Consider the following 26,830-nt stretch of genomic DNA (forward strand, 5'->3'; position numbering starts at 1 on the left):
TGAAAGGGATGAAGTGAAGCAGCACCCATTTACTAAAGTTTTGGTGCAACTAATATATATATATATATATACATATATATATATATATATATATTTTTTATGTTAGGTAGGCAAAGTTACTTCTAGTCATCCACTGCAGTATTCTTCTTTGACTGCATTTCAAGTTTGAGTCACAGATTACTGTAATTCAATCATCACCTGAGGAAAATACATCTCCTGTATGTTGCTTAGTTTCCTTCTGGTGAACATGACAGGCATCTACCACTTTGTTACAGGTTTGCGGAAGCCCCGACATTCCAATACAACTACTAAAAGCTGTGGCTACATACAAGGGTGTGGAGCCCGACAGTCTGCTGGTGCAGTGGTTCTGGGATGTCATGGAGGAGTTCACTAATGCAGAACGGTCTCTATTTCTGCGCTTTGTATGGGGACGTACTAGACTACCCAGAGCCATCGCAGACTTCCGAGGCAGGGACTTTGTGCTCCAGGTCAGCACCTGTCCCACTGAGGGTCTTGGGTCTCTTCAAACTTAAAGGGCTTGTACAACTGATATTTCAAGGCCTTCATTGAAGAGACGTAGAAAGTTCATTGTCATAGCCACCTAATCATGCAACTGGCAAAAATAGCAGATTTCTTTCTGTCTTCAAGTTCTCCCCTGCATGCCTGTGGTGCTCAATACGTGAAACACTGACAGCTGACAGTGGAATGACATTGTGCAGCTCAATGAGCAAGAAATGTACCCCCAACAAATGTTTTGCTTCTAAGATTTGCAAAACTTGATGGGACATTTCTACTCAGCTACCAGAACTTCAGAGGCCACATAGCTTTTGTATGGTGGCAACTCTGCACGTCACGAAGTTCACTATTTGTGCATTCTTGCCTCATGATGCCCATCGCTCCCACATAATGATCTAGCTATTTGAGCACTAAGGAAAGTGAAATGTTATTGCTGATGATGGAACGTTTTAATATCCAGACAAAAATGCGATACATTTCACTGTAAGCAGGGTGCCTACAGTGCTTTATGACCAACTTGCATGCATATTTTCTTGTTTGGTGGTCCTTTCTTTATTGACGAAAGCCTACATTTTGATTTAACTACCAGTCTTGTTTAACAGTTAAACAACCCGCTCAAACAAAGCCCCTCCCCAAAGGTGTAATATCAGTGTATTTGTTTTATGGCGTTATTCATAGGGAGGCTTTCTGATGCTTTTTCTTGCCATGCAAGCTATACTTGTTTGCACTGGTTCATGTAATCTTTTCTAAAGCCTTTTGTGTGTCATATGTGTAACCACATTAAAAAGAGGTGGGAAAAGACGCAACTGTGTGCACTGAAACCTTGGAGGCAACATCTGTCATTTGCAGATTACATCTTAGGTAGCACCACAATATCATGCTGCAGTAAATGTATAAGTCTTACCAAGAAGTGTAGGTAACATACCTGCACTTTGCTAGCAGAAGTTTGTCAACATGCACCTGAAGTCATGAGTGATGAGCTGGAACACATAGGTCAGTAGCAATATGTGCCAGGGAGGCCTTAATTTGCTACCACAAGTCCCATCAGTTTGACGTAGTAGTTCTGCGGAAACCCGCAAGGTGGAGAGAAGTAATGAATAAAGAGAAAATTCTTTTCTATATTCATTAAAGAGGCTTTTCTTTCGAGGAACCCATACGGGTTTCCTTTGTAGCAATTGCTACGAACGGGTGGATGTCTGATTTTCTCTTTATTCAAGTCCCACCAGTTGCAGTTTTATGCAAGAAGATTTTAGTTTCTTGCTTTGTTATAGTAGTAGTAGTAGCACTTTACCCTGCATTACATAAGCATGATTGTTGTTCTTTTTGCAGGTTCTGGACAAGTACAGTCCTGCAGATCATTTCCTTCCCGAGAGCTACACCTGCTTCTTCCTCTTGAAAATGCCACGTTATTCCTGCCGTGCTGTGCTCCGCGAAAAACTGAAGTATGCAATCCACTTTTGCAAGTCAATCGACACTGATGACTATGCTCGTGTGGCCCTTGGTGCTGAAGATGACGTGGACCTGGCAAGTTGTGGCGCTGCCCAGTTTGTGGATGATATGCCACACTTGGCCATGGAGGAAGGCCTTGCAACGAGCGACAGTGAGGGGGCTGCTGTCGAGTCCCTGGGAGGTGCCTCTGATGAGTGCAGCAGCGAGGTCTGACAGTTATTAGCAATTGCAATCCAGTTGATGTATTTGCAGTGATTTCTCGCTTGCAAATGCATGCTACTGAGTAGCAAGTGAGAAAAGGGAGAGGCTGAAGAAAGTAATCCGAACATTATTTTAAGTACATAATATTGCACCAATAATGCAGTCAGTGTAAACAGCTCTCTTAGTGAAACTGCTGGCTCATTTGTGCTTGAATTTGCACAGAGGTGACATTTTCTGGTGCATTTTGTTTAGTAGCATGTTTAGAATCAGTACTTGCTCACTCCATCCACAGTACATTAGAAACACACATCTGTGGCGAAGGTCAACAAGAAACAAATTTTCACAGCAGGCGGAACAATGGAGCGCTCTGTCATTGGAAGGCAAAACCACTTTGCATCCCATCACCTTTTCTGATGGGCAGTTCAGCATCCCACTGCAGTTAGACACAGCTGTGCGAGAAAAGTTTTTTGAACGGCCATTGCCACAGGTGACTTGTGCTGCCGATTTATTCTGAATAATATGGAGAAAAGGGGAGGTGGGGGTCGAGTACTGTTTGCAAGCATGCTGTTAGAATGTACCACAAAGTGTCACCTCTGCTAAAATATTGAGCACGAATGAGTCAGCAGTTTTACTGGAAGAGCCATTTATACTGGGCTCTCCTATAGCCACAACATACTGTATTTGCTAAGCCATCCCATGTCATGTTCTCTGGAAAGATTGTGGCAAAGCTAAATTTAGCTTCACAGTGATTGATGGTGTTGCACAACAGCAGAGAACGACTGTTTATTATCTCCTGGAATTTGCAAAAAAGTACACGACTGCAATGCTGCCGAGAACGTCTATTGCTGTAGATGCCTTTTCCGACTCGTTCATGCAAGTTCAGAACAAGGTGTGACCTGGTTTTCTCTTTTAGCTCTTTCCATACATGTGGCAGTAATGAATCATGCACAGTTACTGCACATCGCCATCTTTTTTTAAGTTACATTCAGAAGCTCATTTTATAGTGAACATGAATGCTTTAAGCTTTACGTCAGCAATTTCAAGCTGCTACTGTGATGTACATTACATTTCATAGAGTCTCTAAGGTCCGGTGCAAGCAGGCTTTCAGATTTTATTTTGTTGCTGTCCGACACTGATCTCATTTGTGAATACTACATTTTTGTTTATTTCATGGTGATTTCAATGCAGCTGTGTGTGTCATGTGGTGACCAAATGTGCGCAGCAGAGCTGTACCAATTCATTGAATGGCTGCAGTATGTCCATCAGTGTTTACGGTTTGACCCGGCAGAAGACTACTGGGCTTTGTTTGATCTGTGTGCTGTGCTTATTGTAGCATGTTTCACACATTGTGTGTCATGTGCTTTATGTATATGGTTTATGCATAAATAAATTGTTGCTTGACAAGTACTTGTGGAATTTTCAAATAGTAAGTGCAGAAGAAAAAGCATTTGCAGAAATATATTACATACACAGGAAATTATTTCTTTATTAAATGGGCACAACATACAAGGCTGGGGGACACACGTGACAGCTTTTACTAGCACTGTTAATGCACATGAAATTTGGACCCATTGATACTTAAATGCAAAGCATGTTGTTTGTCAATTGGTCTTAATAATTGTTAGAGATGTAGAAGTGTCGCAAGATTGAACAGAATGTTTTTTGATCAATATAACCTCAAATGTCACATAGGGCTGATTAACTTCTCTTGTGTTGATTGTTGCAAGGTATAGGAAAGAAAACAATCAGCTAGTGCTAAAAAGACAACCTCACAAAAGCTTTGGCCAATGCCCGATTTAATGTATTGAACCTGCAGTACTATTAGCTTGTGCATGGACAGCTACCATTTGTGCAAACATGCTCACGTGGTGCATGAACAAGCATATTGCCATACTGGCGACAGCGTATCGGAAAGCTTGACAGGAAACTTGTTCAAATAAGAAATAACCTTTATTTTTATGCACTTCATCCTCGCCTGACACTTTTAGCTGACCTTCAAATGTACATATTACAGTACACTTCCGTTAATTCGACCCTGATGGGACTGACAAAATTGATCAAATGATCCAGCAGCTCCAATTAAACAAGGTGCAGGAAAAAAATTTGCTGATAATGATACTCCCTAATGCGAAATTTAAGTGCAGCTCTATACGTGTTTTCATTTTGCGATATATTGTCTGGTGCGGACAATCTGTCTCGTGCGGCACGTTGCAAATGGAGTTAAGTGTGGTGCGACTGCCTCGCTAATTGGGAGATCGCAATAGGCAGTTTGTGGGTGACAAATGGGTGCAATTCACAGCAGGCCGCCGCAGACACACCTCGGCTCATGCAGCGCTTTGTTTCCATATATGATATCTGGGGGTGGGCCAAGTTAAATTTGGCAGTTGGCAGACTTCTTGGCCACTTAAATTTGCATGCGGGCCAACTTAAATTTGGGGGTATGCTTATGCATACTTGAACAACTCCAGCAGAGTTTCTGCATTCTTTTTGTGTTACCACAAGGAAAGCGCGACGGCTTGCGCAAAATGTAGTGGCTGCACAACACTGGCCAAAAGAACTTTGTTCCAAAAAAGAACAGTGTTGTTAGTAAGGTAAGGCGCCTTTCTTATGGCTCGTATCAAAGCATCCCCAAATGCTGCACTTATTTATTTATTCTGGCTTGCTCATGAGCGTTTTTGCTGTGACAATTTGTATGTTGCATAAAAATGGGGTTGTCCTTGGTATGCTGAATATTCTGCTGGGACTCAATCACCTCGCATTTTGTCAACTGTTATTCAGTTGGAAATGCAGCAATATAGTTTCTGCTTTCAGCTGTGAACAATTATGTGCAAAGATGCAACCTCTCTAACACACTTTTCGTGATTGTTAGGATCCGTTGCCTGTTTTACTGAAAATCGAAATAGCAGCTTGTAGAGGAGCCTTCTTTCCAGCTTACTTTGATGTGTGCCTCAGTCACTTAGGTACAATGAATGCAGGCACTGAAAAAAATTAATGGCAAGTATACCCATGGTGTTGCGTGTGATGAGCACTAGCTAGCCCACACATCATATTTTTTCAGTTCTTGAATATACTTTGAATTGGGCTGCCACGCACACATGAGTGGGTGATAATTATTATTTGGCTTTCTCGTGGATACAGGCAATGTGCAGGAGGTGTTTGCATGATTGCGCATGCTTGCTCGCACTGAAATCGCACAACCGTCCTGTTCAGTTTAGAGACCACAGCACAAAAGCTACTTTCACACTGAGAAGACAAACGCATAGATGGACAATACACTTATGAATAATTAATTACAGGAAGGCACGCCAAATAGTAATACCTGCAGTGCACATGTGCGCACAGGCAGGAAAGAAAAAGCCAAACACAGAAGGATGTGCCGCAAGCAATACTAGAGCAGATGCACAAAGTAAATCATCTTATCATGTGACAGAAAAAACGTCTGAAGTATAGCACTCGCCTCAAAGCTCCTTTTATATCCGTATGCCCCATTCATACAGCTTTAAGAAGAAACCAACCTCCTCATAAAGGTTACCTTCAGCATTCTCGATGCTGTTATTGCCATTTTCCAAAATTTTCTACACCACTGGGGCGTGCAACTGGCCCTAAAATTATGTGCTTACATCGAATGCTGCGGCCCGTCCACGAGAGCCAAGGAAAAAAAGCATGCCGTGCGCAGCGCGTGCAGCCGCTGCGCGAGGAGAATCGAGGAGGAAAGCACTGCGAGGAGGAGAGTGTCGCTACTACCAAATTATCAAGGGGTTTTAGCAGCACCACTTAGGCAAGAGAAGGTCTGAGCGCTTAGCAAGTGACGTCACGGAGAAGAGGCCGGCGGCGTGCTCGGGGATACGGGTTGAATGAAGGGATCGCGCCCTTATGGGAAACGTTAACCAGAGCGCAGTTATTGTTTTCTTTTAGGCATAGTTGAGCACATGGCCCGCAGAGAACAGAGGGTGTTCCAAGATTATTTTATTTATGCAAAACTATTTACGCGCTGCATTATTAAAAAACCCGTCCATAAAAAATGAAATTGTTCAACCTTAGGATTGAGAACGAATTTCAAGTAAATGATGACAGGAAGTATGGCTTATATTGAAAAGTTACAGAGCTGCCTGCCCTCTTCTTCAGAGTAGCTTCTTTGCCTTGATTTATCGTCGGTGTCAAAGAGCTTGCCGTTCATGTGACCACAGAAGTTCAACAAAATGGTAGCACTGCACACATATCTCATGACAACTTCACTAGTGTGCCCTTCTTCACATTCGGGACACATGTATTTATTCCAGTCTAGGTTAGGCTCTAAACGAATAATTTCATTTTCGAGGTATTATTGTGTACAGTCACGCCAGTACAAATATTTACAACACCTCAAATGAGTTTAGCAATGGAGATACAAAACATTCGTGCAACTATTTACGAAGAAACAGCCGCTTTATTCCGCAGAATTCCAGCTTGAGATTCTCTTCTTTGCCTTAGTATTGGCACCCAATATTCTGTCATTGATCTTGCGCAAACATGAACGCATGATTTTTCGGCCCCTATTTTTAATTGCTCCAGCAATTGGACATGAAGCACTAAATTATTAGGCATATCCTGGCATGAACGTAATCCACATTCCGCAGCAATGAAGGCTTGCTGGACACAACCGCAATCGCAGCACACGCACAGACTACATGCACGGTTCATGTCCATAAAAAAAGTGCGCTCGGAAGCATGTCGCAGCATGCCAGGACATTTCTAACCCCTAATCTATCCAAGGAGCGGGAGGGTTTCCGGAACTAATTGAATTGTTATTGCCATCGTCGCCCACTCGGTCGCCCACGTCTCATTTTCAACACAGGTGCGGCCGCTCGTAGCTTTAAATAGCCGTTTGTAGCCATTTCAAGAAGTTTTTAAGAGGTTCTGTGTTTCGTGGGTAGTAGCGCGCTGCACGGAACTTCTATGTGGCCCTCTTTTGCGTGACGTAGCTCAAGGGGAGAGGGTACACCCATAAGGCCTTAATAGAGGGTGTTGGTTTTAAACGGCGCGCCACTCTGGTGCTATCTCGTAGCGGTCTACGCCGCAGAGCACGTCTTGTGCGGCGCTACGCCTTTCTTCTCACACTTTCGCCATACCCTCCTCCTTCGCTTTCCACTTCATGGTTGCACTACACCCTCCTCCTACGCTTTCCTCCTCACTATATATCGCCGTCTTTCATCCCCTGCTGTGCTCGTTCGCTCGGTTACGCTGAGGAAGCCGACGATCAACACAGGCATGGGCGCCTAGGAGCTGCGGTCTAAAAATTGAAACACACTGTTGGTTCATTTGGTAGCATTTTCACCAATTCTAATGGGAAAAGGCCCCCGAATCAAACGCACACCTACTTGATCTGTACAGAGCAGAAAACTAGCGTAGAAGTGACATTACAGCACTTAAAACTATGCAGAAATCTAACGCGAACTCGAGTTTTAGTAATGAAAATTGTTTGGTAAAACAAAGGGGGGGCGGGGGTTTAATGTGTGTTGCACAATGGTGGTCGGTTCTCTAAAGTCAGCTTCTGCGGAATATACTCTTGTTATGCGGTAAAGTATACAAACGCCGCGAAGGCGGTTTTGGTATTGTGTTCTATTGCACCGCGCGGGCAATGCTCGGCCCATTTGCTTGAAGATATTCCTAGGGCAGGCCGAAAATAGGTGTTTTTTACGGGAGGTGGCATGTGTCCAACGCATTCACCGTCCCATAACTATTGCCGAGACAGACGCTGCCATTAAAGAGATGCATGGGGGTCAGGCACGTGCGTACTGACTGGTCAAGTTCTAACTATCCGGTGAAGGCCGATTTCGGGATCGAAGTAATGAATGCTTGCTGTAGAAATGCATCGGCACTGGCTGGGACCTTCGGTCTGGATCGAATTAATCGAAAAATAGAATTAACAGGAGTCGAATTAATAGAACTCTACTTTATACACCATCACCTAATTAATCAAAACTTTATTCATTCCACATAAAATGTGGCTGAATTAATATAACTAACGCCAAGCACTCTACTTACCAATCAAACAAGACAAAATACATTGTGTTTTCACTGATGGTGGTTGCTTTCTCTCCTAAATGACTGCATCGCTTTATGACCTCCTACTATTGTTCCAGCACAACACTATTCTAGCTTCCTTTGTGAGGGAGCAGTACTCGGTGAACACGATGCATCCTCGATTTGAGATGTTACCCTATCAAACAGAAGTGTGCTGAAGGTACCCACAAATTAATGCGAGAAGTTCGTTATATTCAGTATTAAGGTTTGCTCAGGGTTGATTTAAGATTCACTGGTATAGTACTTAGTGCCTGCGTGAAAAAGTATTTCCTGCATGCCCCTCTCCCTCCAGCCTGCAAACATGGCCAGTAATAACTATTGCTTCAAGTTTTGTTTCAGATCACTGAATGCTTTCAGCTGCAGCAGGCATGGTTGTAGTACATAAAGATCAGCTAAGCATGCTTGCAGAGTATCCCTTTTTTTTTTACGTGCTTCCTACAGATACCAAAATATGTTGCTTTTCTTTTTCATTTTAGTGGAGCTTAGTGTGTTTACATGTGTGGATCTGTAGTTATATTTTCCCTTGTGAATGTATTTGCAGCTTGGTGCGTATATGTGTATTACATGTGTGCTGTGAGGCCTGTGTTGTGCACTGTATGGAACCAAAGTAAAAGGTGAAAATAGCCCTGCGATGTATTTTGACTAGGCATAGTACAAATAGTCGTTCTATAATTAAATTTGCTAATACAATAATATGGACAAAACTGGCTTAAAATATTGAACTGAGCTTTGGTTCCATACAGTTGCACTTAATGCCCAAATTATGCTCATCGACAAGCAGTTAAATCTATCACCCATATATGCAGTGTGAATATTCTCTAATGAAATTTGACAGTTTATAAAGCACCTTTCTTGCAGGGGTTTGTGTTGCGACACAATGAAGTATTTGCATTAATACATACATCCCAATTGCACACATTGCCAAAGCTAAAGGCACAGTTATGCAGGCATGGTTATCATCTTCAAAGCCGATCTTGGATTAAGGTTACTGCTTTAGGTAACCTACAAGACCCTCATTTTCTTACATAGTGTGCTATCAACATGGTGCTCTTCATGACCCACTCGCATGCAAGTGTTAGACCTGTCAATTCAGCTGCTATGGCAATTGCAAACGCTGACATCGTGTCACACTATAAAGTATATGGAAGTTCAGTTCAGTGTCTCATCTTAGCAAGCTAACTCAGTAATTAAATGTCTCTGCTCATGTTCATGGTAGACAACATACCTGTACTCCATTTCATAAGTAGTAGCAGACAATGTACTATGGAAGCGATGTAGTAGTCGCATAAATCTGTCACTCCAAGAGCTTCATGCCGTACAAATTCAGACTTGTGGTGCTATATGGAATAGCCGATTCATACGTTGCAACTACAATTAACTCTTGTTTTAACAAACTCCAATATAATGACATTACAAATATAACGAAGTATTTCATTTTTCTACCTTCTAGTCCAAGAACACTATTTTGAACCTCAAATAATGAACTGCATTTATACACGATTTCAATATAACGAAATTTCAGATGGCATGGCATTGTGCGCTGTCTTTCTGCACATTTAGTGCTGCAGGTTGCGTTATCTCGAGTTTTGGAGATGCACTGAAGTGAGAGGCAGACAAAGAATTCGCTCCCTGCTGCTGGCACTTTTCCTGACAGTCGATAGGCAACTGTACTTATTCGCATAAAACATTGAATTTCAATACAGCTAAATTTTGCTATAATGTAGCAAATTGCCGATTTTACCGACTTCGTTATATCAAGGTGTACGTGCGTAAGCCACATCGAGATGTTACCTAAAATCACAGTAATGTCCATATATTCCTGCGTCCTTAATTAAATAGGTGATGTTATATTTCAGTTGCAAATGCACACAGCTCACAGTGGCAGCTGCTTAAACTATGTAGTCATACAAATGTTGCACTCTACCCATTTTGCAGTGCAGATCTGCAACCACCTCAAAGGCTGTGCAAAAGGCTGATCTAGCATTTCAGACTGCCCACTGAACATGAAACAAACTATAAGTAATGTTTTGAGTACTTGGAAGATGCAGGTGTATGCACACAAATCAAGGCATGGAATGTGCTCAAGGTACAGCAATCTTTTTTGCATTGAAGAGCACTTGCAGAGTGAACAGCTGTTGCTATTGCATTAGGTTTATCAATATAAGAGTTCAATAATTTGCTTGCAGTAATTTGTTCATAAGGTGTCAAACTAAACTTGTATTCTAAATTCAGCCCTTTATGTTTAACCAATAAAATTTAATTTATGAAATATTTCTGACCACTTTCTAAAGTCTCCTAGTGATATTTTGTGGTACACTGTTGTCAGTTCACTTCCCATAAGATTCCAATGCATCTGCTTTACATTTTTTACTGTTCACCATCAATAAACCAAGCTGAAAAATCTTGCAGCAATTTATAAGAAGCATTGGAAATTATCAGAGTAGTTTTGTTATCAAGTGTTACCAAGACATCCTTTGAAGTGCCCTTCAATGTCTTCCTGGGCTTTACTCTTGCTGAAGTACACCAACCGCTTTCAAGGTGACAGTGTGTTGCTTGTTTGGATAGAAACAAATGTTAAAAAAAAATGCAGTGTAAGCTGCCGATTCCTTCCAAAATAATTATCGCTAAGTTGTGTCAAGACGCTGGCAAGCACTGCAAGCATATCAAGGTTGCATCAGTTGTTTCATCGCTGACGACGAGCCCTGTAGATGGCCATTATCACGCCCATGCTGACAAGCAAAACCACTGCTGTCTGAGCTGGGTAGCGCTTAGCCACAGCCACGGGGTTGAAGCAACAGCCGCAACCACCTCCTGCCCCAGAGGCATCGGAAAGGTAGGCAACACCAGGGAGGACCTTGCCTGAAAATCACCAAGAATTACAATTTGCTTGGACAGTTAATGGTTTCCGGTGCCACTAAAGAAGGCTTTACTATGCCATGTGCATTTAAAATACTATCTGAGTATGGCTGATGCACTGTAAACATCTAGGAGCCACAGATTTTTCGCTGAACCGTTGGAACTTTGAATCATGTGAAGTTGAATTAAATGTAGATTGAAATAGAGCTATAAGTTATTATACTTGCAACAGACCCAGTTGAATTCTCACAGATGTACAGGCAGAACAGCTATAAAGATGAACATGTGACCCAGACACTTTCATGGCAAATGGGTCGGTGGCACCATTTTGTAGTCCCTGTTGAAAGGAAGCTTTAGCTCGGGTGCTCCTATCCAAATATACGCAATACAAAAATTTGTATTTCTCGGCGATCACTGCACCAAATTTGACGTTTGTCGCATTTAAAATAAAAGCTTAAAATCTAGTAACTGTTGGTTTCGAATTCTTGATTTAGTTTGTTAATTTTTGTATTAAATGTTGGTAAAAATAGCAAATTTTCAGAAAACGAAACTATGAAGTTTACGACTCTTAACTCAGCAGTGAAAAATTATATCACAATTATGTGAATTGCATCTAATAGTACATCTAAAGTGGACAAAATTGATATGTAACAAATGAATCTCTAAAAATTGTGTAATATGGAAATACAGCTTTTGCAGAACCCTTGTACACAACTTAACACATTCACGTAAGATATAAATTGACATATCGAATTTGTCCCCTCTGAAGGTCTAATGAATGGCGTTTACAGAACTGCGATATATGTTCTTGATGTAGAGCTATTGATTTGTAAACTTAGTGCTTCTATTTTTTTAGAACTTCCGAATTTTTGAAAATTCTTTTAACAAATTTCAGGCCCTAAATTGAAACTCCACTTCCAAACGTCACTATAATTTACCTTTCTCTTTCAAATGCAACAAATTTTGTTAAGATCGGTCCAGGGGTTATCTCAGAAAAGCGTTTCTGCATTTTACGTGTATTTTAACAGGCAGTGTTAGAGTTGGGCCGGAGCTAAAGCTTCCTCCCAAGACCTACACAGAACAGCCTGAATGTAGCATGCAAGTATAATTAGACTATTCATCTCTCACCAGTCAGTTTACTGCTACTTCCTATTGCAGCTCGTAGAAGTGAAAAGTTTGAATTGAAGAAAATTCTTGTTTGGCTTGCTCAGAGACAGAGTTCAGGAGTGCCTACAGGCAATATTGGTTGTGGACTTAAAAATTTTATTTTCTCTTCAAACAAAATTTACTCCAATTAAAATGCACCCACTACACTCATGTGCTCTCTTCTATAAAGTTTACTCTCTCTCTCTCTCTAGATCACAAGCTGAAAGGTTGGTGCAAATAATGAGCTATCTCACATATCTTTATTTGGAGGGCCTTAATGCTTAATTTCAATCTGAACATTGTCAAAAAGTGACTTTTTTGGCAACTTCAGAAGTAATTTTCTGGAAAACTACTTAATTTGATTGTCTAACATCATTTTTAGCCTAAACTAAAGCAACAGGAAAAAATAGCAATAAATATTGTGGTTGAAACTTTAACAATGTCCGAAAAATTTGTGAAAATGTAAAATTGTTGAACTTCTTTACTGAGCCAATTAATCGTGGGAAATTTATAAATGTGTTTACCTATCACATCACATGCAAGAATCACAGTAGCGGAATATCATAAAATGCAACTTCTAATCGTACCTAGTTTCACACTTTATTGAAAAACTTTTACCTCCAACCAACTTTTGCTTCTTTGTGGGAACTTCAAAGAGCGCTTACATTATAGAATTTTTTTTCAGGAGAGAGATACTTTGGCAAAAGCTCATTCACACAATCAACACCTTGCCTAATATTTTCCAGTAGAATCGGAGATCACCAACTTGCCCAATATTTTCCAGTAGAATCGGAGATAGTCACTTTTAGGCCCTGGGATGTTTCGCATGAAATGACCCAGGTGTGTCCATATTCGGATTGAATTGAATTGAATTTGGATGATGCACATTTCATCTAAAATGGCATGCCTTTTGAAGCAACAATCTTGTTTTACACCTTTAATCACGAATGCTTGCATAAAGAGAGCTACTACATGGTCTTCACTGACTAATGTATCTTACCAGAACTTATAAGCTCCCATGGAAAGAGAATGCACATTTGGAACTCACTATTGTTAGACATCCCACTACACTTCATAACATTTGGAAATTTATGGGGGCATATTCAGGTGCAACATCCTCATTCCTAAATTTTTTCGCAAGCTTGAACGAATCTTTTTGTAACGCTTGGAGAATTTGCACTTATTCAACTCAAAAGCCCAATGTATCGATACATTGAGCCTAATACCCCAAAATGCTGACAGAAACGCCCCAAAACTACATTAGTGGTTCTGATACGATGGAGCCAAGTTTCTGTTCCGGATAGTTCAGCAAAGCAATAATTAGTTGTCGTACTGATCTTTCAGTAAAATAATTTTTTACTCTACAGGGCCAGAAATAAAAGTGATCAAGTTCTACTTTTCTGTAGTGTGGAAAAGAAATTTGGGCTTTGTGAGGTGAACTTAAACACTGCACGCGTTGCCATTGTGAAGGTGTCTTGCTTAAAGCTTTTCTCTTTAAGCACTTTAGGAGCATGCACCGAGGGTTAAATTTTGCAAAAAGCAAAAGAACTGCAGGAATAGAATAAGAAATGGTGCACAATTGCTTAGGAAGCTGTGCACAAACATAGGCAAGTAATTCAGAATGTTCGAATAATGTAGAAGCCAAGCTAGACAAGCACATATTTCCGTCTGGCCTCCTTTAGCACAAGAGCGAACAAAAGCAAGCACATGCTGCCACTGCAATGCTACGTTTCTGATATTTCTGCCCAACCTTTTGTGCAGCGAAGCAAGCAAATGAATCAATCAAAACAGCAGAACATAATACAAAAATAACAAAGGCAAGCAACCAGCTTTGTGTCATGCTGTTTTTGATACGAACAAACCAGCTCAAAAGCAGCCCCTATTGCAAACCAATGAGTACAGGGCATGGAGCCCTCAATGCCGATATCATTCCTTATTACAGTCAAACCTTGAAATAACGAACACGGACATGACGTTTTATTAGCTATAATAAAGTAAATATAAAATGTTTTTCGCCAATTGCAGCATGTAGCAAATACCTAAGTATAACAAATTTGGATATAACAAAGGTAGTTGGATGCAGCTTCGTCGTCATGATGCTTGACCGTATTGTCTTCCCAGCATGTTCTGAATGCAGTTAGTGCACAGTAACTTTAGTGATACTATAACAATATCTTTCTCTGTTTCAGTTGATCACATAGCAAGCTTATGAAATGTGAGAAGTAAGTGAATGAAGTGGTACTGCTCTTTCAACTTCCTGTACTCAATGGTCTTGCCAAGTGGTAGCAACCAGCTTAAAATAATAATAAAAGCAGTGCACTTGAGAGCTTTTATTTGACATACAGAAATGGAACACGAACACAATGGATTTTCCGCACGTTCACAAAGCCAATAAACGCCACACCTAAGCAACTTCGGAGGACCTCTGCACTCTTGCGCTCTGTGCAGAGCTTGCTTTGGTCTCTCTGCTACACCACACACAATGGCAATAGGCTGGCAGCTGAGAAAAGCGGGAACTGCAGTTTTTAGGCATCTGACAGGGCTGCAACGCCAGGCAGAACTTTCCCTGCAAAATGGGAAATGAAATTTCGTGAGAAAAAAGAAAGAAAGAGACTTTCTGTTGAAATGGAACTCTTAAGCTGTGCAAAGCATAGCTAATAATGCCTTTTCCATTCAAGCAGCCAGTTTTGAGAAATGTTTATGAACCAATAGTCACAAAGAAATCGCTGGCACATACAGCCTATCAGTACCTTTTGCCCCAGGTGGTAAGCATTCTTTCACACACTAATTTCTGTGGGTGCCGATTAACCTCGGCCGTCACTATTGTAGTTTATTGAAGAACCTGTTACCCGATTTTGTGAGAAACATTTTCGGAGTTCCCGTAGTCATCATAATCATCATCAGCCTGTTTTATGTCCACTGCGGGATGAAAGCCTCTCCCCGCCATCTTCAATTACCCCTGTCCTGCACCAACAGATTCCAACTAGCATTTGTGAATTTCTTAATTTCATACTTCTGCCGTCCTCGACTGTGCCACCCTTCTCCTCTTGGAACCCGTTCTGTAACCCTAACGGTCCACCGGTTATCTAACCTATGCATTACATATCCCGCCAAGCTCCATTTCTTTCTCTTAATGTCAATTAGAATATCGGCTATCCCTGTTTCCTCTCTGATCCACACTGCTCTCTTCCTGTCTCTTAGTGTTATGCCTAACATTCTTCGTTCCATCACTCTTTGCACGGTTGTTAACTTGTTTTTGAGCTTCTTTGTCAGTCTCCTTAAGTTTCTGCCCCATATGTTAACATTGGTAGAATGCATTGATTGTACACCTTTCTTTTCAATGATAATGGTAAACTTCCAGTCAGAATCTGACAATGTGCAGAATCCGCTCCAATCCATTTTTATTCTTCTGTAAATTTCCTTCTCATGATCAGACCCCCGTGAGTAAATGACCTAGGTAAATGTACTCCTTCACAGAATGGTATCAAAATGAAATCATGGAACGGCCCCAGTACGTGTGCACTAAGACTAACTGTGCGAATGCTATTAGTGTCAACTCTAGAGCCTGGAGACAATTTTTCTTTTTGTCAATGAACATTAAACTATAAACTATACCCAAGCCAAAGTGCCAGTTATAATGAAGAGCACGGGTGTTTCCAGCAAATACAAGTAAAAGGAAAGAGTGGATTCTTTATTGCAATCTAATTTTTCTTCCAGACATGTCATATTTGTTGCGTCATTAGACAAGATTTGGGGAAGTCCATAAAGTGCTGCTGAATGTTACTCTTGGTCAACTACAGAAAGTGGAGGCAGATGTAGGTACTAGACTTACCTTCCAGGAGCTCAAGGCTGGCTCCACCACCAGTGCTGACATGACTGACTTTATCCTCAGTGTTCCACTTGGCACAGCAAGTTGCAGTGTCACCACCACCTGTGTTTTGCAGCAAGTGTCAGAGGTGAGTTGGAGACTTAAAGGTGCACAAAAGAGAAACACTGAACAGGTCTAGATTGATAATGTAAAATTAAAAAGTATACTTTTGTTGATTCTACAGTTACAAGTTGATTATAAAAAAAAATGAAAGTCAAAGTTCCATTTTCTTTTTTTAATTTTGCACCTGTGCAAAACATAAGTGTGATGTCAGAAATTTAGTTTTTTTTGTATTCAGCTGTTGTGACTCGGTAAATTTTTTTTTTAATTTTGTACCTGTGCAAAACATAAGTGTGATGTCAGAAATTTAGTTTTTTTTTTTGTATTCAGCTGTTGTGACTCAGTAAAATTTTTTTTAAAGTTTCCAAGTTCAGTTATTAGTTTCTTTAGAGTGCCATGGCCACCTTAGTCCATATTTATCAACTTAAAAAAAAGAAAGCTAGGCCTGAGCAGGCACCATCAAAGTTTCTGATGTCACAGCAACTTGGTGCAGTGACTTCCAAAGTGGGATTGCCTCCCATATTTAATTTTGGCATCATTGCCAGCTTACCGAGCCTCCTCTCATGGTAAGAGTGGGCTTTTGCCAGCAAACTGCTACATGGCAGTTTTGCTGGCAAGTACCCAGATGTCTGTATTTTAGTGCTTTCAATTTGGTGCAAATTAATTTCATGGCACAGATTTAATTAGCAGCCCAAAATGTATGCAACATGTTTCAAACATTTTTATTTTCACGGGTGCGAGCGATTATGAAGTGTTATCTTGGCATATACAATACTGGACTGTATACTGTGCACATTATTTACATGTAGTCTTTTGTATACAGTAGAATCTCGTTAATTCGAACACCAACGGGACCAGACATTTATTCGAATAAAACAGACTTCAAACTAAGGAGAGCCCCTTAGATATAGCGGCCGATCAATTTTGCGGTACAGTGTGCAATACCAAAACCATCACTGGGCTTGCATTGAAAGTCTTATTCTTACTCTATCAGCATACAATGACATGTGCCGGAAGAAGCCTAGGTTCCGTATAAAGTCCAAGTGCAATAAGACCGCACCTCATGCACCGTTTGCTGTAGGTATGAGGGAAAACGCCCAAGGGTGAGCCGAGAAAGATAGTGGCTTGAAGTGCACCTTCCTCTAGCATGCCCAACGTTGGAGATTATGCGATCGAGTGGAGTAATGTGACAATGTGTGCGCTAAAGTGCATGCGCTAAAACATACTGGTTTTAATTGTTTTCATGCCATCACATATGTTTATCTTCATGGTTGATATCGCTCTGCACGTGGTTGGTTGGGTGTATAAGTACGAACAATCCCAGAAGTAAATTTTCGTTGATAGTTAGTGCTTGTCCTCATATTTGTTTTTTCTGCTGTCCTAGTTTTCTTGCGCTATCAAGGTACCTTTCTATGATGACCAACCAACAAGCCCATATCACCGCCCTCGTCTCCTTCCTGCCTCCTTTAAGCTGGAGGAGGGCGTGCCAAACCTAAAGAGCGGTCCATGAGAGTGAGAAATTGTTAAATAGCCGTTGCGTGGTTTTTAAGAGTTCAAATTCGCAGGAGTTTGTCTCTATTCAAGTATATAGGACTTTGTCGGCACCAACAGAACAGCTTGAATCATCCGTCAATTTGAAATAAGAGGTTTAGAATTATCATTATTTCACTATATTTGTTTTTCTGTTGATGTGAATGGAACATCATTCTTCAGGAAATGTTCGTGCAGAAGTGGAAATTGAAATTGGGTAAAATGTCCTGTAAAGTTGGTGACTAAGACAGTGAAAATGCACCAAGGTGACAAAAGCATTAAAATTTTTCGTAAATTGACTATAAAGTACACAACATTCAGATCTCAGTCATAGTCCTTATAGTATACATGACTGCCTAATCCTGTAGAATGACTAGCAGCTCACCAATGATTGTAATGGTTCCCTTCTTGGTAACCTCAACAACAGCATCCATGACACCTTTGGTACCAGAGGCAAAATGATCCCACTCAAACACACCCATGGGGCTGAAAGAATTAAAAAAAAAAATAAAAGGTTTAGAATACCTCCCCATTCGACACTGTATATGAACTGTCACAACACTGCAAAATTGCTGGTAATATTCCTGACATACACAATGTAATATAACTTTACTTCGTTTGTAATGGTCTTTGTAATTGCAGAAGTAATACTAACACATCAACATAATAGACAAGTATCAGTTTTTAATTTTCACTATGTAAAAGGTCAACCAAGAAAATGGGAAGGATATGATGAATCACACTTGGTCCATGCATTCTTGTTTGAATTGAAGTGCTTTGCTACTGCCTGTACTATTACCTTGTCATCAGATGTTCGAAGAAATGAGAAATTGCTTGTTTCCATTTGCACGTCTAAGTATTGCAATCTCATGGATTAAGTCAAAATCCTTTTGTTCTCTATTTCACACACACACACACACACACACACACACACATGCACGCACACAAACACACAGATCAAGTAGAAAACTTCCAGCAAGTTATGAAATATAATGACACGCAAGTGTTTCATTCACCATTTCGTATAGTGCTTTTGAATAGCATTAGGGATGTTTGATCACAGAGATTGCACCAACTAACAAATATAAAGTACAAACATACCCATTCCACACAACTGTCTTGGCCCTCCTCACCGCCTCTTGGAATTTGGCTGTGCTCTCAGGACCCACATCCAGGCCCTGTTAAAAGGAAATTTTCATTTGGGCACATGCACCACACACTGGGTAAAAGTTGTTCTGAATAAAAATAAGGCAAGATAAGGACTAGACATTTACAAATGTGATAAGCTACAAGAACCATAAGCACCACCTTTGTTGTTATTTCACTGTTACTTTTTTTGTATACATTATGCAAAAGGATAGACAGTTGGGCGAGTTGGTACGGTAACATTATTTTGGCTTCTAGCGCGAAGTGAAACACGGACACAGAAAGGAGCAGACAGGACGAGCGCTCGTCCTGTCTGCTCCTTTCTGTGTCCGTGTTTCACTTCGCGCTAGAAGCCAAAATCATGATACATTATGCAACATCAATGTTTTCACAACTTAAGGATGTGTTTTGGTGGAGGTGCTTTCGAATCCACAAATCTGCTTCTTAACTGAAGTTCCAATATGTAGCTCGACTTCTCTCATAAAACACTGATTGTATCCTAGCTACACCACCTGGCATAGCACATACAACATCAAGCTTGGCATGCTTTCAGTTTTCAAAAAGAAACAAATAATGGTGGAAAGAGCATCAACTGTGTACGAGTTTCAGAAAGAAGAAAGCCAAAAGAAAACAACACTGAAACAAACACTAACCATACAGCCATGTGGCACTCCAGTCTTCACAGTGCCCTTTCCAACGGTTGCATGCTCATCAAACTTATCACCTGTGACGAAGTCAACAGGGAGATGAATCTGAACATTGTTCTTCTTTGCTTTCTCTAACAGCTTGTTGACAATGCCTGCTCCATCGCTATCGAACAGAGAGCTTCCAATCTGTAGAGGACAAAGAAGTTGTATAACACAGTAATAGCACAAAAGCAGGCAGGAAATGTTAGCTGAACACAGTACCTCCATGTTTTCTGTAACCTTCAAGAAAGTGAATGCCATTCCTCCACCAATTATCATTTCATTAACCTTGTCCAACAGATTTTCAATGAGCTGAATCTTGTCCTTCACCTTGGCTCTAGAAAGAGACACAAAATAGCCACAACATGCAATATCTTAAGCTGGCAGATGTGCGAGCTGACTTTCTACAAAGATACAGCAGAAGTAAACGTGGAATGAAGAGCTCAATAAGAAAAAAAAAAAGGACAACAAGGAAGCAAGTACTCATTTCATGGGCAGCGATAGGACTTTCCCATTGGGAGGAGGAGGGAGCGGGGCAGAACATAATTTTCTATTTTGGATGAAAGAAAGCACTTCATCAATGAGCTAGAGGGCGTGAGGGGGACGATGGTTGGGGGGCGATTTTGGGGAATTCTATGTTTAAAGCTTGTCACAAGAGACATGACCAACAGACTAGCTCAATAAGCTCTCATTATAAACACCAAAAAATATTGCATCAGAAATTTCAGGTCCAGGCAAGGCCGAACTTACCCTCCCAAGATGGCCAGGAAAGGGCGTGCAGGGTTATCTAATGCTTTACTGAAATAGTCCAGCTCCTTCTTCATCAGGAGACCAGCAGCCCTCTTGTCATGTTTGATTCCAACCATGGAGCTGCGTAATATGACACTAAATGTTATATGTGAAAGCCCTAAAAGCACATCTAGTAATACCAAATCTGGGAAAGCAAAACAGCTTCTAAAAATTAAATTATGGGGTTTTACGTGCCAAAACCACTTTCTGATTATGAGGCACGCCATAGTGGGGGACTCCGGAAATTTGGACCACCTGGGGTCCTTTAACGTGCACCTAAATCTAAGTACACGGGTGTTTTCGCATTTCGCCTCCATTGAAATGCTGTTGCCGTGGCTAGGGTTCGATCCCGCGACCTCGTGCTTAGCAGCCCAACACCATAGCCACTAAGCAACCACAGCATGTTGCAAAACAACTTCTGAGGTTGCATAAAATGAAATTGCACGCATATGTGCAATGTTGATACAGCCAGCACACAAAACAACTTTATTATTGTTTTTTGTTATAATCAACAAATCTCTATAACAAGCTTTAAATATAAACAAGACACCTTAAAAATTTACGCATGCAATATACCGTGCAACATGCTAACTTAAGAAAATACCTGTGAGCTCGATGAGCAGTCCCAAATGCATCGTTGACAAAGACATCACCAAGTTTAGTCAGGGATGCTTGAAAAGCAGCTGTTGCCTCATGAGATGCCTTGATCTACAAAGACAAATTGTAATCACCTACAGGGAACTTGCGATAAATGGCAGCTAGAGTGAGTGAAAACTGTGCAGTGGGACTCAAGGCGAGACAAGTTTTAATTAAACGAAACTGGAATCAACTCCGTGAGAAACAAGTGGAAACATAACTAGTACATCGTCACTAAAATTGAAAAAGAAATAAAGCTTCGCAATACACCACTTCCTGGCCGCAAGCTGTGTTACTGTGGAAGTACACATGTTATTGTAATGACGAGTGATGCAACCTTCTTTTTTTAATGTTGCTTTATTTGCACTGTACATCCACACAACCTATCGGTGATCAACATTGAGTGTTCTGCATAAAGAACAATTACATTATACAAATGGAACTGTAGAAACAACTGTAGCTTTTACAATGCAGTGATAATATACAGATCATAAACTGTCTACCAATTGGCAATAACCATGTAATGTGTAGGTTTTAGTAGCCAAGCAGGTGCTCAACTTCACTCTGACGGGTACCTTTTGTCCATTTGCGTCGACTCCCTTTCCTTCCTCCTCTACGTGAAACCTCAGGTTCTCCAGTAAAAAGACAGAACCATGCGGTGGATTGGCACACGCCTTTTCAGTCTCGGGTCCCACACAGTCTGGCAGGAACTTGATATCTCTGCGTTACACATGAACTAAACAAATGTCACACCGGGCGCACGCTCGCACGCATCGCTCGCGTTAATTACATTTAACTCCACTAGACAGATCAATTGCAAGCAGCGCAAATGGGAAGATCATGCACAGCGGTCGACTACCGTCATTGTTGTGATCGCGTTACCTGCAATTAAAGTTGCAAACGCGCAATATATGCATTACAACCTTCAGTCGTACCACACTCACCTTTTCAGCAATTGCTTCAGTTCCTCGGCAACAGGGGCGAGAGTGAACTTCATGTCAACATGGCCATCCGGACGGCCCAAGTGGCTCATCAACACCACGGATTTTGCGCCTTTATCTAGAACGTACTTGATGGTGTCCAGAGCTGCCACAATTCTGAAAAGTAAAATTACTGATCCAGCTACCGTTGCAGCAGTGTGATTGCGAAAACGCATACCTCTGGTTATTTGTAATTTTTCCATCCTTTAGTGGGACGTTGAAGTCAACTCTGAAAAGATAATCGCTTTGGGTCAGATCGAAAATTTCATACATGCAAGGCGACCGATGGGAGCTCAAGGTTGCGGAAGGTCACTTAAACTACAGAGCCTTCGCAACGGCAGAAATCGAGCAGGAGCTGTCGGTAAACGACCCGTACGTGCACATCTCCAAGCACTGATGCTTGAAATAATCGTTTATAATTCATTCATCTTATGCAAGATATTTGCAACCGATGGCAATTCTGGATCTTAAAATTGTTAAAAAACATGAGATCACACTACTATTCACACAAAAAATGGTGTCTTAAAGCATAGATACGCGCAAACGCGAACCCTTTGACATTTGCCGGTAGCGCGGCTCGGACGTTGGCGAAGTCAGCAGCCTAATTTAAATGCTTAATATGTTAATTCGCCTAGAAACTGGACAGTAAATTCACCTAATGATGACTCTCTTGTCCTTGACGTCCAATTCCTTCACTCCGAGTTTCTTAAAGCTCATATTTAGCGAGGGGCACGAGCCACGGGTGACCTTTGTTCGAAGAAAGGTTGCAGTGGGTGTGAAGGGGCAGCCGAGCACTGCCTCTGCTATGCTTGGTTTCGCTTTTCGCAGGATGATCCTTGGCGGCTGGACCGGCTGATGAGACTCACGTAGCGTGCTAAGCTTCGAGTTCGCGTGAACTGCGTTTTCAAGCTATAAATACTTAACAGGAGCAAACTGCTAGGCTCCATTGATTAAAACTGAAGTAAATGCATATTGTCCGTCCGTCAGTAAACCAGAAACATTAGGTTATCCTATATTTTCTTTACTTCGAGCTTCTCCCCCTTGACGATAGGGGACTTTAAGGCGTGGACATCAACAGCAGAAAATGGCTGCCGCTCTTTGACGTCAGTGCGATTTGTACGCCTCGGCCAGCCTCATAGCGGGCATCGCAGAGCAGTGGGTTCCGTTTAGGATGGGTTAAGATGCCTCCCGGATTATTCAAAATGCAAGGAACGGTGTGTTCCGTCTGTGTTCGTGTTTTCAAATGGTTTCCAGTGTTGTTCATCACGACCATAGTAGCCTGGTCCTACTACGCGTATGTCATCCAACTGTGTTTGTGTAAGCCATTTTCCACCTTCTCATATCTGAGGGCTTGGTAACGCCAGTGTTATAGCTGTTGCTTTATTTCTTGCGCTTGGATCAATCAGAAGAACACCGCTTATGAGTTGATTATGCACAACTGTGCGGTGGACAGCTTGGCACGCTTTTCTTTTACTGATAAGGCGTCTGTTTGCTTTCGCCGTCGTAGTGTGTTCGTAGCGATCGACTCTAGAATCGAATGATTTCAGCATTTCCGCTCTATTTGCAATTGCTTGCGTTTCCTAACTTGCATACCAAGGAAATCTAATATGTGTTGAATCACGTTACGCACATTATAGCCTCCGATATGGGCGTTCTGTCCCTTCCCTAAAATCCGAAAGAAAAAAATTAATATTGTGGTGCGTAGTTATATGCCCTGCTTGTTATTTTTTTATTGCAGTTACCATTGAGAATATAATCCAAAAAAGTAAGTACTTCATCTTTTGTATCACCATACTGCTTTTCACATTTAAATTTACCACAGAAATTTACCTTGCATTTTTACAGCTGTGAAAAATTGTTTACGTGATTCTTCCCATTTGCAGTATTTTACCTGATTGGCTTTCATGCCTGTTTCGCAATGTTCGCCTGGTCGTACTGGCAGACCATATTCACAGAGCCAGGTACCATTCCAAAGCAAGTAAGAATGTGTTTACTTGTGGAAACAGCTTCAGAAGCTACATTAAGCAAAAGTTGCTTTAACGCTGTGGCAAGTTAACATTGAGAGTGTTGTATGTTTTCATCCAGTTCTACCTGTTACCAGCGGATGCTGAGCGCCTGGAAAAGGAACTCAGTGAAGATAATCAAAGGCAAATGCTGGAAAGGCTTGCCAAGAACCTTCCTGTCTCATGTAGGACCATGAATGGGAGTGAGTTATTCAGCCATGTATACGATGTTAAAGACCTCCATGCCATGATCCAGTACAATAGCAAACATTACTCTCATCAACTTTTTCTGAGACTTGTGGGCATTGACAGGGAGTTCTAGAAATAGGGGGCCTAAAGTTTAAGGATGCATCAGCCAAGCATACAAAAGAAAGCAATGAATGCAAAATGCATACAAAAAAGTTAGGGTTTTTTGGTACACAAAGTCACTTGTGTACACTATTTCTAGAACTCCCTAATAAGTTAACCAAAACTTATTGAGGCACGGCTTACCAGTGGCCTTGGCAGCAATGAAATAGCAAGAGCTGGAATAACAATAATTTTATTCTAAACTGAATTCTGCCTTTGGTCACAGCTTGAGTGGTGCTTCACTTATGTACATTATGATTGAGATTAATTGTTCAACATTGAAGGTGTTAACAGTCAAGTATAATTAAGTTTAAAAGCTCACTTGCAGAGGTTGGGTTATTGATCCCATATCCACCCTGTACACCTTTTCTACAGATTTTTTAAAACTGTTCTTGTTACATGAATTATTTGGAAAGAGATCAATAACCAAGAAAGGGAAACTGCTTTTCTCACTATTCAGAAACCTTTACATCTTGCTGTAATATTGCATTGGTCTAAGATTTCATCTGAATGAATTTATTTAGGTGCACTTACTTATTTATTCGGTAACAACATTGGGATGACCAATCAACATGTTTGTTTCCTTGTGTGCTCACTCTATAGCCTGAGTAATACAAGAGACACACAGTGCGCTTTTGATTGCTGTTGAGCTAGATTGGAATCAAATTTATCGGTTATGATTAGCTCCTTTGCCCAAGCTATGGAAGGCAGTGATTCGTGGTCGAGAAATTCAGTCCGGTTCGTTCTTGATCACATTCAAAAGTGAGCATGCAACACCAGTAGAACTTGTTGTAGCAGCCTGCTTAAGAGCTTTGATAGTTCATCATTACTTGTTATGCAGAGGGAAAAAAAAGTGTTAATAACTGTAAACAAACAGCGGGAAATATCCAGCTTTTATTGAGCACATCTCGTTAACATGAGAAGGTAATGGTACTGTAATGGCTCAAAGGGACACTAAACAGGATTATTAAGTTCACCTGTATTTGTTAATTGTGCTTCTGCAACATAATATGGCCACTATTGTCATGAGAGGATGTTTGGTAAGCATGAAGGTAAAAACAAACAGGTAGCAACAATGTTCTAAGGTTCCTACAGCAGCTTGCTGTGACATAATAGATATTAACAGTGTCTAATGAGGTCTAGTTAACTGTTCCTTAGTAAAGTAGGACTGCATTGCACCCTCATGAATGCAAGATTCAATCTAGCATATTTTGAGCATATTTCTCTTAAAGCAGCCCAAATAATTTGAGATGCTTTGAAAACCATGACATCACACTGGTGTACTGGAATGGATGTCATGGCACGACATCTACAAAAGGGAAGATTACCCTATATAATGAACATTTGACCACTGAATGAATAAAGGTAGCCTTTGTAGTGTCACTTCAAGCTGGTAGTGGCTGTACTGAGCATTACTCCCTATATAGAGTGCTCAAACACTAGAGCAAAAAAGCTTACGCTTATGCATACCTTATGCTTGTATGTATAAGGTTAGCCACTTGAGCCATATAGTTTTTAGCATCATACCTTGAACCCATCAGGTGCTTTCAGGTTACCTATTTTCCCTCGCACATTAGTGCTCTGGAGAGGAGAGTGGTTAGTGTTCAGTACTGAATAAGTAGCACTGGCTTTATAAAGTGATGAGTGGAAGTTTACTGTATATTTTAGGAGCATTGGAAAGCATTTATCTTAGAATATTTCCCAAAGTACTGTTTTTTATCACTACAGGTGATATTCATTTGATTTTACTTTCTGTGTTTTCCCCCCCAAGGTGTAAGAAGTGATTCACTGTGATTTAATTAAATGGGTTCTAATGCACCTTTGTTCAACTCTATTGCAAAGTGCAACCAAAATAAGCACACATTTGCAGTTCCTACCTTTGCCTTTTGGGAACCAAATTATTGAAGGCATTCCAAACCGACAACTTTCTGTGGTGTGGCACCTACATCTGTTTTGTTTAGTGTAAGGCCCGTTTTGTATAAGTCTCCTGAAGAAATATTGTTTACAAGTAGGCGTCCACAAGTTATCAAAGTAAATGCAAAAAGTTCATAACATACTCTGCTATACTGAGCAAGCAACATGTCTGGGGACTTGCGCAGCAAGGCTGCAGACAAGTGATAAAGCCAATGGGTATCAAATGTTGCCCCAAGTGCTTTTCTGCATATGCTTGCCCACTTGATGCACATGCCAAACAATTTATCCCGCTCTCTAGTATGGCAGCCAGCTTTAATTTGTGCCATCATTCAGGGAAACTGCTTTCAAATTACTAACAGCATGATAAAGAAGTCACAGTTTCTCCTGAAAAGCGAAGCATCAATTGCGATAGCAAATTAGTAGACAGCTGTACGAAGTAAGGATAGTGGGTTTATTGGCTGTATAAACTTTTAAACATTCGTTTACTAATTAAACTAACAAGTGTGGTGTCACACACAAGCAAACATGAATACATCTCACTTGATGATCGCGCACATTCGCTGTCAAATCGCTGGAGTAAGAAAGTGAGTATATATTAAGTGAGTAAGAATCGCTGAAGCAACAGTGAGTATATTGCTA

The 26,830-nt window shown here is 40.9% G+C and overlaps 3 protein-coding genes across 16 annotated transcripts in view; 2 read left to right on the forward strand and 1 right to left on the reverse strand.

Moving 5' to 3' along the window:
- The window catches only part of HERC2 (E3 ubiquitin-protein ligase HERC2), a 181,397-nt gene extending 177,824 nt beyond the window's left edge, over positions 1 to 3,573 (forward strand). For all 6 annotated transcript variants that reach the window (XM_075689247.1, XM_075689251.1, XM_075689248.1 and 3 more), the window contains exons 73-74: positions 276 to 488; positions 1,846 to 3,573. In XM_075689247.1, coding sequence (XP_075545362.1) covers positions 276 to 488; positions 1,846 to 2,178 — 546 coding nt within the window. In that variant the 3' untranslated portion in view covers positions 2,179 to 3,573. The remainder of the gene's footprint in view (positions 1 to 275; positions 489 to 1,845) is intronic.
- Positions 2,645 to 22,846, reverse strand: Pgk (phosphoglycerate kinase). Of its 2 annotated transcripts, none has more exons than XM_075689257.1 (12): positions 22,582 to 22,846; positions 22,105 to 22,155; positions 21,891 to 22,043; positions 21,522 to 21,666; positions 20,915 to 21,018; positions 20,272 to 20,391; positions 19,744 to 19,858; positions 19,489 to 19,668; positions 18,791 to 18,867; positions 18,075 to 18,175; positions 16,064 to 16,162; positions 2,645 to 11,088 (listed from the first exon to the last, which is right to left on the reverse strand). In XM_075689257.1, exons 1-12 carry the CDS (start codon positions 22,641 to 22,643, stop codon positions 10,913 to 10,915), a joined length of 1,383 nt encoding a protein of 460 aa, XP_075545372.1. In that variant the 5' UTR covers positions 22,644 to 22,846; the 3' UTR covers positions 2,645 to 10,912. The 2 variants fall into 2 exon arrangements, with proteins under 2 accessions (XP_075545372.1, XP_075545373.1); XM_075689258.1 differs by lacking the exon at positions 2,645 to 11,088 and adding an exon at positions 14,547 to 14,797.
- Positions 22,847 to 22,983: 137 nt separating this feature from the next.
- Positions 22,984 to 26,830, forward strand: part of LOC142579245 (palmitoyltransferase ZDHHC15B-like) — a 28,060-nt gene continuing 24,213 nt past the window's right edge. For 4 of the 8 annotated variants that reach the window (XM_075689259.1, XM_075689264.1, XM_075689263.1 and 1 more), the window contains exons 1-4: positions 22,985 to 23,243; positions 23,665 to 23,691; positions 23,810 to 23,904; positions 24,012 to 24,132. In XM_075689259.1, the coding sequence (XP_075545374.1) occupies positions 23,108 to 23,243; positions 23,665 to 23,691; positions 23,810 to 23,904; positions 24,012 to 24,132 (379 nt within the window). In that variant the 5' untranslated portion in view covers positions 22,985 to 23,107. Of the gene's footprint in view, positions 23,244 to 23,664; positions 23,692 to 23,809; positions 23,905 to 24,011; positions 24,133 to 26,830 lie in introns of all 8 variants that reach the window. The other 4 variants (XR_012827369.1, XM_075689261.1, XM_075689262.1 and 1 more) reach the window with 2 other exon arrangements.

The sequence above is a fragment of the Dermacentor variabilis genome, chromosome 4 (assembly GCF_050947875.1).
Source record: "Dermacentor variabilis isolate Ectoservices chromosome 4, ASM5094787v1, whole genome shotgun sequence".
NCBI lineage: Eukaryota > Metazoa > Arthropoda > Arachnida > Ixodida > Ixodidae > Dermacentor > Dermacentor variabilis.

Coding starts and splice junctions, on each gene's coding strand:
- Pgk (XM_075689257.1), bottom strand. CDS start 22,643: ATGAGCTTTAAGAAACTCGGAGTGAAGGAATTGGACGTCAAGGACAAG. Junction 19,859..20,271: donor TTCCTGGCCATCTTGGGAGG/GTAAGTTCGGCC, acceptor GTCTCTTTCTAG/AGCCAAGGTGAAGGACAAGA. Junction 11,089..16,063: donor CAGCCTTGAGCTCCTGGAAG/GTAAGTCTAGTA, acceptor GGTGATTTTCAG/GCAAGGTCCTCCCTGGTGTT.